This window comes from Erpetoichthys calabaricus, chromosome 2 (assembly GCF_900747795.2).
Source record: "Erpetoichthys calabaricus chromosome 2, fErpCal1.3, whole genome shotgun sequence".
NCBI lineage: Eukaryota > Metazoa > Chordata > Cladistia > Polypteriformes > Polypteridae > Erpetoichthys > Erpetoichthys calabaricus.
The window spans coordinates 55,252,980-55,267,152 of NC_041395.2; the positions used below are offsets into that span (position 1 = coordinate 55,252,980).

Genomic DNA, 14,173 nt, shown 5'->3' on the forward strand with positions numbered 1-14,173 from the left:
TCAAAACAAACAGTGCAAAAATATTTAAAAAGTAGTATAATCAGACTTATTTTGTTGATTTTTCACATCAGCAAAGCAACAGCCAGTTTACACAGCTGCCATATTTTGAATTTGGATTAGGATTTTAAAAGCTCACAAACAGATACCATAACAAATTCAGCACCTGGAACTGTGGGCAAAAAATCCACATATCACAGTTATTCAGATCATTATGAGTAATTAAAAATGAGTGTAGTAAAAGATGAATACAATTTAAAAATATTCAGTTGCAGACCAGAAGCTAAAAATCACATTCACATCTAGTTAATTAAGTTTCTTATTTTCAGCTGTATGACTTCCCTTTCTGTGAAAAGAACGCAAAAGGCCTGTATGCCATTGCCAGATGTCCAGGTCATTTCTGTGCATGACTAATAGAGCTAGGAGATATGCCCTTTGATAAACCACATGGTGAGTAAGTCAAAATAATGCATACCACTAAGACTGTGATAAGTTTTACAATTATAAAAAAAATGGTTAAGAACTAACTAGTACCACTGAAACCACTGCAGTTCTCATTTAATTCTGTATCCTATAGAAGATATTATGTATATTATTCTTTTCATAAAGGATACAGTGGCTATTATCACAGTATTCAAAGTTCTGAAAAATGTTACTTTTGTTATACACAGCACATCAAACAGCAATGATTATTAATGATCTATATGTAGAACTGTAATTTCATACAATTTTATTTTCTTAGTAAAGACTAATAGATTTTGGAATTTTTTTTGTATACATTTAGGTTTTGCAATAGGATCAAACTGAATATCAGAAATCATTTAAATTAAATGATTCTTAGTCAAATTATATACAATTTTTAGATGGTCATAGTCAGTCAGATGAAGCTGGGTAGTTGTGCCATTCCATTTAAAATGTAAATTAACACTAGAATCCCTGAAGCCTACAAAAAAAACTCATAAACCCGGGCCACCTTAAATTCCTTCGCACCTCTCCTCATCAGCGTCTTTTGTTTTGCAAATGTGTCAATCAGCACAAGCAGCCTGCTATCTCATCCTCAGCCCAACTCCCCAAACCCGCCCCCCAAACCCCAAATGGACCTCAAGTCAGTTGCAAACTTCTCCCAGCTCAAGTCTCTTTATTATGGTGTGAGGTGCCTGGAATTGTACAGGGTGAATAATATATCGTTATTTGGAATATATGCATTTCATGTGTGTTCAGTGTCTACAAAGATCTGTGTAAGTGTATGGTGGCACGAAATGTGAGGTAAGACATGCTGAACACATACCTCAAAATAGAAGCTTTTTCAATGTTGTACTAAATGACATAAAGTGTATAATGTTAAAAGACTTTAGTCCAAATATCAAATTAACACATGCACTTTCATTCAAGAATATAACCAAAGAAAAAAATAATCATTCAATTTACATGTTGCTGTCAATGAGTTTAAAACTCAAGCTCAAATGTCAATCGACAGAAAGTTGATATGCACTCTTAGATGGTGCAGAGGTAAGAACTGCTGCCTTATAACCAAAAGGTTCCAGGTTCGAGTCTGGGCATTCCGCATTTTGAGCAGTGAGCTACTATTATTATTACTATAATATAATAAAAACATACATTTGATTTGAGTCTGTAACACCCAGTGTAAATTTTGGCTACTTGTAAAAGTTAGTGCTTTTTTTTTTTATTACTCAGTTTTATTCTCTCAGTGACGTTTACATGGTAAAACAAACTTGCCTCTCCCTCTCCAAGTTCATGGCATTTATCTCAATTCTTTTCACAAGAGAGGTAATGACCACAGTTGCTGCTGTAGTTGATGCCTGCTCAGAACTATTTGTTGTACTGGCAATCAAAGATACAATGTCCTGTGACCACTATCAGATTATCATGTGGCATTTGCACTTTGACAACAAAGACATCCGTGCAGAACGTGTGAAAAACGACAGGTTTGCTGCGATTTCGGACATCTGGCAACGTTTTGTTGAGTAGTGTGTTTTGGGTTACAACCCAGGTTAAAGACTTGTTAAAGTCTGTGGTCATAAAGCTTATGAGCTGTTTCTTGAAAAAGGCAGAACTGAAGCAACGGACAAAGGCTTCTTCTTTTTTGGGCCCATACACAGCCAGCATGGCATTGACAGATCTAAACACTAGCGTGGACAGACACTCACGTACTGACGTGTCTATAGCTGCAGGTGGAAGCTGCAATCGCACAGCTAATATTTTCGATAAAAACAATAACCTCTTAATACTCACTGGACTTAAAAGTATTAGTTATTAAATCTAGCAAAAAATGATTAAGTATTTCTGAAAATAAAAATCAAATGTAATTTTTAAAATGCATAATTAGTCTCTGCAGACTTTTTTTTCACAAGTTTTTACATAATTACATAACTTTGGTATCAGCAATAGCTACATTTTTTTTTTAAGATTTTGTTTTCAAAAACTAGAACAATACAATAGCATTCTACTAATAAAATAATAACATACAGATACAGCCACTTATTTTGAATGAATATAATAAAAGCAAACAGAAAATAGGAAATAAAAGCAAAATAGGATTCAGGCACCACTCAGATAGCAACATGTAACACAAGTGGAAATTCAAATGTGTTTTCTATGCACATACAAAAATCAAGTCAGCAAAAAAGACAAAAGCATCATGTAGGGCAGCGACAGCAATCAGATAAGTCACATCGACTGTCTCTGCAGAGCTTTAAAAAGTGAGAGAAGTGTCAACAGCAGTGATTGTGAAGTCGACCTACCATTGTCTTCATTAGACTGAATTAAAACACTAAAGTTCTTTATGGCAGTGTGACATGTCATCTGCTTTTCACATTTTCTTGTAGGGTCAATAACAACAGCCTGTTCCCATTCTAACTACAGAGTGTTTGCTGGCAACTTTGATGACAGAATACATGTATAAAACATAATAGAGTACTACAGTTAGCCCTGTTGCTACTGAAAAAACAGGCACATCTTGTGAAGATCAATATTATTTCTAGCACTTACTTTTAAATATCAGAATTCATCAGGGGTACAGTATGTTGACTAATACAGTAGATACATTTTGTGACGTGCAAGTTGATGTCTTGTACCCCAAAGAGGAGGATGAGTCTCAGTAATTTAGCAAAACCAGATTTATTCAACTCGAAACAGGAACAGGAACAGCAAGGTTATTTATTGTAGCAGGATCTACCATTCTACTATACACAGACACCACAAATAGGCAGGGCTGGGCCAGGTCAGTGGCCAAGTTATAACGTTCCCTGCATCACCCATCAAGTGATCGGGGCTTGTAGTTGTTTCGGTGGCTCTGCAAATCAATGATTTCCTCTGCAATGGACAAGCAACCCTCAAAAGAGGCGACAGTCACACTTCCGCATGTCATCCCATTGGGAAGTGTCACTGAAGGTCTCAGAGTTCAGAAGTCTAACACAGCACAGCTTTCTCCACTCCAGTGTGGGTGTGAAAGAATGTCAGCATTGATGTGTGCAGCCCCAGGATGGTGGCAAACAACAAAAGCAAATGCCTGTAAACTAATAAACCACTGTGTGATCCGGGCATTCGTATCCTTCTGTCTGTAGAAGACCAACCATTCTTTCTCACAAAACTACACACATGCTAACTCTTCATATGTCACATCAAATTTCAGTCTTGCTTTAAGGGCAGATTTGAAAGCAAACTAAAGGCATATGTGATGTTACTTTATATTTGATCAATACACGCTTAAATCTATGGGATCTTTCTTCCATTTTCTAACAATGTCATTTCTCCTTGACAGTGATAGGCAAATAGATTTCAGCACTTAAAATACAATGCATTCAATGTAAATGTGCCATTATTGAAAAACAAAATACTTTTGCATTTCTTTTCCTTACATAAAGTTATCATTCATGAAGCATCTAGAAGAAAAATAAAACATCCGATTAAAGTAACAGAAGAAATGCTATTGACTAAGATGAGAAAATTGTCTCAGAATTCAGTAACTTTCTCAAAATTCAGTATTCAGCTGAAGGTGCAGTTAATGGTTGAGTATATTCTTTGTAAAGTTGTACAAACCAAGTTTCCTGTCATTACTTATCTTACTCCAAAGTAAGAAATGTTTTAAGTCTTTAACATTTTTGTTTCTCCTTTTCCAATGGAAGCTTACAGTTTAACTGTGCCTATTTCTGCCGTTCCTAAACAGAAGTTAGCAGCTAAACAAACATTTCCAAGTATTCAACTTGTAACAATGTTACATTTATTTATCTCATGTTTCTCTCCAAAACAACACACAAATGCACACTACCTTTTGTCATTATTTCTGAATTTGGCACACTGGGAGGTCAAGTTACTTGATATAGTTATATACAGTATTTTTTTTTTTTTTTTTCACCTTATACAATTTCTTGTATTAGGAATTTGTTAGTTTTCGCATACCCCTTGGGGTCAGAATGCAGGGTCAGCCATTGTACAGCGCCCCTGGAGAAATTGAAGGTTAAAGGGCCTTGCTCAAGGGCCAAGCAGAGTAGGATCTCTTTTGGCAGTGACCGGGATTCGAACCAGCAACCTTCAGGATACCAGCGCAGATCCTTAGCCTCAGAGCCACCACTCCACCGAAAGTACTTGGCTGATAATTGAGAATAATCCAAAATTTTTTGGTTTCCAGCTCAATCCCATTCATTGCTAGACCAAAAGGAAAGGAATAAGCAAATCACGGTCTACCTGGATGTTAATTGTTATTTTTGTTTAATTAATTTAATTTCATAGTAAAAAACAAACCATTCTAAGATGTTACTACTACTTCTATTACTTCTACTCTATTAATACACAACATTATTAATACATACAGTTTATGCAGTCTCTAATTAAAATGAAAGTAGTATGACCCAACGCCGTTCACACTGAATTTCACATATTTCACCATATTTTCAGAAATAAGTCATCACTGCAAATTATTATTTTTTATAGAGAGGCAAAACTAAAAATGGTTTCATAACATATAACTAGAATCATAATAAATCCATGATAATAAATTCTGTGTTTTCCGGAGAATATACGAAACAGTGAGTAGCCTGACCATTTGCCTACCGTTTGCTGAAGATCTGGCATAATAATACGGATAACAAGAGTATTGTTTTGTATATCTTCCATTCTGCTGCTTGGTTTTTCAGCGGTGGCTCTTATGGTGTCATAGATAGTTTCTTCTTTAGAGCTGTCAGATTCGGATTCCATTGAGTAGTCAGAAAAACTCTGTGCCATCTCATCTTCACTCGATGTGGGACTTCGGGGCATATTCAGCTTGCTTTAGCCAATCAAGCTTCAAGAGAAACAAAACCAAAATTAAAATGGATCATTTTTTTGAAAATGCATTTTTAAACACAGTTTTTCTTGTCTGTAATTTGTTAGCAGAGTTTAAGATTGGTTATTTTAATAAAAGCCATTATAGTGCTATGCTGAATGGTTTGGCATAAGGTACATTATGTTACAAAACTGCTTTGAAAGAAAAGATTACAGTCAAGTCCAGCTCTTCTATATATATATATATATATATATATATATATATATTTAAAAAAAAACACCTAAAGGGGTGTTTGATAACTTCTATCATTTATCATTTAGAAAGCTATACAGCATATCCAAAATGGGAAAAAAGGAAAGTGTGAAATACTCTCAGACCTCCCATAAAGTAACTGCTCCATAGTTAGTGGTGACTAGTAACAAAGTTAGATGAGCAGGCCAGAACCTTTAGTAAGTTTGGGCAGAAGACATGTGAAGCATCTGGAAAAACAGCTAACTGAAAAAATATTCTGGACTTTACTGGAAACAGGTATTTGATTGCTGCTTTGCTTTAGATATTTCACAATGAGTAATAGCAAAGTATTTTACAAACAGCCATAATACTGCAACATAAGCAAACTATGCAGAGGTTATTCTACAAAAATAAAACTTATCACAGAATCCTACAAAATACGATAACTGACGTGAGTGTCTGAAAGTTCAGCAATCAGGTGACTTTGTGATAGAGTGATAAGCGGTAGCTCAAAAGGAACTGTGAAGTATATTGTGTTTAACAGTAGAATTAACAAAGCCTACGAAAAAACTCATAGATCCATCACACCTTAAATCCTTTCGCATCTCTCCATCAGCGTCTTTTGTCCTGTAAATGTGTCAAAAAGCAGCAAGCAGCCTACTATCACATCCCCTCACCACCACAAAGTTTTCTCAGCTCAAGTCTGTTTACCTGCATGTCAGTTGCTTAGAGTTGTATAGAGTGAGAAGTCAAGCAAAATGACACCTTTTATAAATACTATATCGTTATTTGGAACACTTGCATTTCATGTGTGTTCCGTATCAAATAAAGACTTTCACAAACGGTACAAATATAACACAACAAGTGCACTTCTATTCAAGAATATAACTGCAACATTGACACCCCTTTGATACTACTGCTTCGGTGGCGCAACGGTATCAACTGTTGACTGGTAATCAAAACTTCACGGGTTCGACCCCAGATAAGTCCGTTTTGAGAAGTGAGATGCTCTTATTCTTACTATTTTAGAATAAAAATCTACATTTGATTTCAGTCTGTAACAGCTGGTGTAAATTTAATGATACTTGTAAAGGTTAGCTTTGTTTTTTTTATTCAGTTTTATTCTCTCAGTCGCGTTCACGATCCCACCCCCCCAATCTGACACTGCTGTTTTCACATAAAGACGCGCTATAACAGAGGTGAACTCAAATGATGACGACGGTTCTACATCGGAGAAAGAATGCATATCGCACTTTTACCATCACTATACTTTGTATATGTACACAGGAAGCTCTGCAGTCTACTTGTGACTTTATGCTATAGGAAGTAAGTAAATAAATCAAGGTAAATAAGTAAATAACATTTGATCTGGCTCTCATATACAAAGTACAGCGACGGTAGCTTCCACCTGCAGCTATAACCTCTTTAGTACGCGAGCGACTCTCCACGATAGTGTTTAGATCTGGACGATGCATGTGCCCAAAAAAGAAGTCTGACTGCATTCTCGCACCATTGCTCGCGAACTGAAGTGTCAGGGTGCATGTTTCGTGGCATTACACATGTATTTTTTGAGCATGCCCATGTCGATCAAACACAGGAAGCTCTGCAGTCTACTTGAGACTTTACGCTGTAGGAAGTAAGTAAATAAATCAAGGTAAATAACACTCGTTCTGGCTTTTATGTAAGTAACATATAAATGTTAATGTTTTGGGCACATGCACCATCCAGATATAAACACTAGAGTGAAGGTGGGATGAATCTACGAGTTTTTTTGTAGGCTTTGGTAATTCTAGTGTTAAATTAGCATGTTCTTCTTTATCTTGACCTTTTTCTCATCAACATCTTCACCTTGACTTGAGCTGGCATTAAAATATTACATAACATAACAATCTCAATACCATTTAATCCATTTCAAAGTCACTTAACCTGTCCTGGGAGCCTCTGACACAATGGAGGAACCAGCCCAGCAGATGACTTTCCAGCAGATGACACACCAGAGTCTATTACCCGGTTTTCTGATACACACTCCAAATACAGTTGTCAGTTATTCAAAAATGCATATGTTTGTCTTTGTGGATGTGGGTGGAAAACTAGCACACTGGGAGAAAACAAAATACATGCACAGAAAGGGATAACAAGTGGGTTCAGGATACAAATCTACCATGCTGAACCTGTAAGTTAGTTGCACTTATGTCTGTACTGTCATGCTGCCCTTGACTTGTACAGTCAATCAAAAACAGTTGATCAATATCATGGTACTTTAGAAAGCAAAGCTAAATTGACAAACACCTGCCCTACATTTGGGAATATCTGTGCTTTTGCTAAAGTGATATTTGGTTATTGACAGACAAGATAAATGTCACTCCAACTTGCTCCCTGCAGCAGTTATGCATTAAGTTCAAATCCTTAATGCTTGCCTACAGAGTAATCAATGGAACAATACCTATGTATATGGAGGCACTAAAAAGTTCTTAAGTTTCTTCTCGCCCTCTCAATTGTTCAATTTTGTAACCTTGTTCTGTAAAAATTGTTTTCAAAACAGTCCTCAAGCTGATGTTACGCAATCATGTCTGATCTCTCTTTTGAATAACAGCTTCTGCTAACAGAATAAGTGTAAAGGTAAATAATGGGATTACAATTTGGATTTGAGAATTAAAATGGAACAAATGCCAGCAAAACAGTCTTTACACTCTCAGGGTGCAAACAGTGTTGTATGTTTTTATAAAAATGATTTGTTTTCTTTGATTTCTACAGTCTTATTTTGCCACAGGTTCAATATTTTCTGACTCTAGTTTCCATAAAAACACTGCACTGTGTAATAATTTTCTATAAACTGGTTAGCATGTCTGACATAGTTGGCCTAAAGAAAATCTCCCTGTCAGTTATTTGCCTCAAATGCAGTTTTGACATCACCACTTCTTGGCACTAAATGATGGAGCGATGAGGCAACACTAATTTTTAAAATGAGCACTGTATTTTAGTTCAATGTTCCCTTTCACCACATTAAGACATGCTTTGAAATTACTATATTTAAATGCAATGACGTTTTATTAATATACCAAATCTTAAATAAGTACATCGATAAAATTTACCAAAAAAAAGGTAGTTGGAGAAGTTTAAGATTTTCAATATAAATTAATGCTGGTTTGACTCTGTCTTGCTAAAGGTTTATATCCTTCAGTATAACTAAATAAAAGTAACCAAAGTAGACTTGATATGTTTCCTTCAACAACACTGATGATGACAAAGTCTCACTATAATAGATGTTTGGTGGGCTGGATACAAATTTAATTCTGAATCATTTCTCTGGAACTGGCAGTTTTGCTTCATTTCAACTCACAAAGCTTCCTGGGCACATTAAAGCATACTGAGAAAAAAAATAAAAAAGCATTGAGTCATTTAAGACATCATTAACATTTTAGTTATTTGAAGTGGTAGAGTGACACTTTTTATGTATTCTCTCAAAGCAGACATTGTTAACCTGAAGTTATTGAGTGTCATAAGTCACTTTTATACTGCATAGGAATTCAGTATTAATTTTGGACATTTTAGTATAAGCACAGATAATTCTGCAGCAGTCTTTGTAGAATACTTTGTACAGTTGAAAAGGTATGTACATGAACAGTAGGCTTCAATCATGTTAGGTGTATTCATCTACTGAAATGATCTGATGAACCTCTTGCCTTCATGTTGTCAGTTGAAAGATAACTGCATCATAGTTTTTAATTTTTTTTTCCTTCTTTCTCTTTCAGAATATCATGCTAAATCTGCCTGCCACTATTGATGTTTCCAGGAAACCTGCTTTTCTTCCATGGTATTTTCAATCAGCTATACTATGGATCGCTTGCATTTTAGGAATAGAAACTACAGCACCATTCAGCAATTTTCTCTCACCCTGCTGCATTTTTATAGCTTCTTCCTCATGTGTGCTTCCATAACATTTACCAAATATTTTAAATGTTTTCATACCAGAATTTGTTAGGTGGCTGCTTTTAATTGGATTAACTTTGAAGTAACATTTTGATAGCTTTCTCTGTTAAATGCATTGTCTGTCACGTGTACTTAAGGGGCTTCTTCAGGGCTCTGGTGAGCAAGGTAGAGCTGTCGCTAATAGCTTTTGCCCTCTTGCCCTCAGAACAGAAAGTTTCAGAATGGAAGACTATTAAGGATGATGCCTACAAACTGGAAGCCATGTCTCTTCCACCTCTGATCCAATTTAAGAATTAACAACCTCAGAAATCAGTGTGTCAGTGATGGTTCAAGCTCCAAGAGCACCTATAACATTTACTGTTGACCCTAACAGTCATCCTTTGTTTGTCTATGAGTTCATTTTGAGAATAGGCTTGCCTTTTAAATGGGGACTACTGAGGGTGTACACCCTGACTCTTTATTCTGTCTTTTTAATTCATTTTACAGCATACACCGTACAAACAAAAGATCAACTAAGTGGGTGATCCAACAAGAAATCCAAGAAACCCATACAGTTAAATGAATGTGAGACTGACTGGAAGAAAAGTCACTTTATTTTTATGTAGTACGCTTTCAATGAATAGATTCAGAGTGCTTAGATGTTCATGTCCATTTAGTCAATCATCTTTCAACTGTGCCAAGCAGCAGGGCACTAGTTTTTTGTAGGCATTAATTGTTCTTCCCTGTCATGTTCTCTGTATTTGCAGAGCTCACAGAACTTCAACTTTCCTATTTTTCTTAGTATTTTTAACAGCACATTATTCATCTGGCTCAATAAGAAAATTATGCAATAATAATAATAAAATGCTACAATAAACATAAGGTTCATCCTTGAGCAATGACATACAGAATAAAAGGTAATTCTGACATATTACAGATGGAAAATGCAGTGTTAAAAATCACTTTAAATAAACAGATTTTTACTAAATATAGAGTACAAACATATTTTATGGAGCAATTTAACAACATTAAGTTTCTTTCTACCTGAAAAATCTACAGTATATAGTGAAGGGGTATTTGGATCCCCACTGGAAGAACTATACACTTGATTGCTACATATATGAGAAAAAAATAAAACACTGTATAAACTGCAAATAATTAGCTTCATTATGCCCAGGCAGAAAATTATCAATTTTTTTTTTAATAAGAGAATGAGATTGAATAATACTGTGTGGAAAAAATCAATTGCTTTATCATTAATCAAAACAGTATAGCAACTAACTTACTACTAAAACAACTGCTAGAAACAGAAAACATTCATTTTTTAAAAAACAGTAGTTTTTTAAAAGTTTTGAAGTGAAGGTGCTGTACCAAGGAACTGTTTTGAGTCTGTTGCTTTCATGATAGTGAAGATGGTGGTGACTAGATCAGCTTGTGAAGGATTCCTATGGGAGATCTTAGATGCTGATAATCTCATTTTGATGGCACAAAAATTGAAGAGGAACTGTAGAAGAATATACAGAAATGGAAAACAATTTTGGAAATGGAACTCAAACGTGATGATTGGAGGAGCTGGGGCATTAGATGGGTACCTGGTCATGTGGCATATGTGGTACATGAATTGGGAGAAACTTGATCAAATGCTTGGGTTTTCATAGGGTGAGAATAAAAGATATAGTCGTGTATGTGGCAAGTGCAACCTTTGTTTGTAGAAAGTGTGTGGGAGATTTGTAGAATGCTGATGTAATACATGTAAATTAAAATAAACAATTGAGTAGTTTTGGGCAAAGTACTGAAAGAGTTACGGTCACGTCACATTAGACAACTTTTCCGGCAATTTTCCATCACAGATGTAATTTACATAATCCTAGAGAGTCAGTATAACTGTCAGTCGTGTACTCTCATATAACCAGCGATTCACACCTAACTGTCCATGTTTGGCCCTGACAAAAATCAAACCAGTTTTGGAAATATGAAACTGTGCTGGAATTACATCAAATAGTCACATAATTTGACATGTCGTGTGGTTTTCAGTTGTGTACGCTGACATGCTCCAGTGATGAAATTAGCAACTGCTGTTGCCATGTCTAACATCCACTTTGACTAGAAGTCGTATAATTTCACATTGGCTTTAGTTGACATGTTGATTACAGCCAGAGGTGCAGGCAATGCAGTGACAACCAGAGTGAGACACACATGGAAAAAATTCCAGGAGCTGTCCCCTATTCTTCCTTCTAAAGGAGTCTTTCTGCTGGTATTGGAGAGTGAAGTTTATGAAAGCAGTCTGAAGGGTAGTATGCTGTGAGGGAGTGAAAAATGGCTAATGAAAATTGGACATGAAACAAAGCTAGAAAGAATGGGGATGAGAATGTTCAGGCAGTCTTAATGTGAAGACCACAGGCACTGTGGTGAGTAGAAACAGACTAAGAAGGTTTGTGCACAGACAGCAAAAGGCATATGATTGCTGGTGAAGAGGTAAACCCAAATGGATGTGGTGGGATGAGGGGCCAAAAGGAAGACCAAATAAGGCAATGGTTGTAAGTGGTGTCAGATATATCTCAACCCAAAGGAGGCCAAGTACCGCCCAAAATAATGTTGAAGATCTCAAGGGACAAATAGGAATGGTGCCATATCCCATATAATGCTTCAAGAGACCATCAGGATGATGCTGAACCACACCACCCACAAATGCATGCCATATTTCTTCTAAAAAATTATGAAGAATGATTAGTATAAAAAATGTAACATAAAACATGTTTCAAGTACAAAAAAAAAATAGTTATATCACTACATGTAACTAGCTTGATATATGTCTGGGGCATTGTAGATGCTAACTACAAAGTAACATACTGTACCTAGCCAGTAGGACTGTCATGTTTTCTAAAACGAATAAATGCTTATATTCTGAAAAATTACTGCTCAATTAGGAGTGGGGAGATGGCAGTGATCCCAGCAGTACTAGAAGCAGAACAGCAAAATATGGAAAGGTATAACACAATAGCACACCAATATTCAACTATATAGAAACAATTTAGAACTGTCCAGTAACTAAAATAAATGTTCTAATGACGAAAAGCACTGTGTAGACCCAGGATACATAGAAAGTTAAATAATAAAATTTGTTTTCTTACATGATAATCTATGAGATGTGCAGTGCTGTTTACCAGATACTGCATTCCTGGGATAAACAAACCATTGCACTTTTAAAAAGATGTTTGACCCATGACCTAATAAGAAGGTCACACAAACTTTAGCACATCGATTAAAATGAAAAGTAGGCTGTAATTACAAATAATATGAAAATATTAAGCAAAGCCATTAGCCAAAGAAAAAGGCTGTAAAGGTTAATACAAGACATGGTAAGGGCAAAAATGAAAATGAAGCCTTGACAGATATTTCACTATCTTTATGTAAGAAGAGATCAGTAGAAAAATCCATTTACAGTTTTGACCTGTGGTTTCTTCCTGGTGTCTGGCGCTTGTAATTGATCAACTCAGCTGTTCTTGACATTTACTTCCTGAAGCAATAAATGCAGAAATGAAAATAACACATGGAATTTAAGAAAGTGCAGAATTTCAAAAAATGCTATACAAAGGAAATGAATTGGATTTCAATTTAAAGTTATAAATACTTTATGAGTCATTCATGTTCCCATTATAACCTCTGAAATACAAGTCATGAACAGTAGCTCATTATGCATATTTAAATGACATACTCTTCATGTACAGTATACAGTATATAGTATGCAGGCTACAAATATACTGACTGTATTCTTTGAAAGAGTTGTATTCTTTGAAAGAATTATATATAAGGCATCTGTTGTTCGTCTTATAAGTGTTTTGAAGCTTCTAAATTAAGTCTGTAAAACATTTAAGTTTTCTACCTGCAGGTCCTAAGGCTGCTAAACAATCACAAGAATTCAAATAGTGTGCATATAGATTTACTTTCTATGCATATCTTTATTTAATCATTTATTTGTTCATTTATTTATTCTACTGTAATTTTTTCTAGCTGTTCTGAGGGGTCACGCAAGTAGGAATTTCATTGTAATATATAACCATTAAAATAAACTTGACTTGTAAAGCAGTTGTTCTCAAGGCCATTCCTGCGGATCAGCTGTTGTTGCAGTTTTTTGACCCAACCAACTTCTGCTTCTTATCTTAATTAAGCAATTTCCCAGCTTCTCTATTTGTATGTCAATTCAGAAATTTAAAAAGTGTATTTGCCAAACTGTCATTGAAATGCTGCAAACATTTATGCATGTTAGAGGAGAATATTTTAAAGTTTTTATCTTGGATATATACATTTTCATCACCATCATTATTTTCATTTCTTAGGTATTTTGGTTATTTAAGTCATTACTTACTAATAAGTACAACAGCGACTATGGCATTCAAGTATTAGAAATGCAGTTTTTAACTATTCTGGGTCAACTGACCTTGCATTTGCTCTTCTTGTCATTTTTACAATAAAACTATTTATACAAACTCCACTTAAAAAGTTAATTCATATGAAAATGATAAAAAGGTAAGGATTTTAAAAGTATGACAAAAATTCAAATATCTCAAATTTTTCTATAAATGTAAATCTCACATTAATGCATGTTTCTGAATGCAAAATAAGACGGGAAAAAACACCAGTTCATCAAATAATGTGATCAGTCGTATTGATTTGCAAAATTCACCAAAGTGTTTTTCACAGAGAATATACTGTGTTTGCCAAAAATTTTCTGGAAATTTGCCGTGCAGTCAACTT

The 14,173-nt window shown here is 35.2% G+C and overlaps 1 protein-coding gene across 1 annotated transcript in view; it reads right to left on the reverse strand.

The window, feature by feature from the left end:
* shank2b (SH3 and multiple ankyrin repeat domains 2b) overlaps window positions 1-14,173 on the reverse strand; it is a 971,122-nt gene that overhangs the window by 765,257 nt on the left and 191,692 nt on the right. The window contains exon 4 of the mRNA XM_028793812.2: window positions 5,068-5,296. Coding sequence (XP_028649645.1) covers window positions 5,068-5,271 — 204 coding nt within the window. The 5' untranslated portion in view covers window positions 5,272-5,296. The remainder of the gene's footprint in view (window positions 1-5,067; window positions 5,297-14,173) is intronic.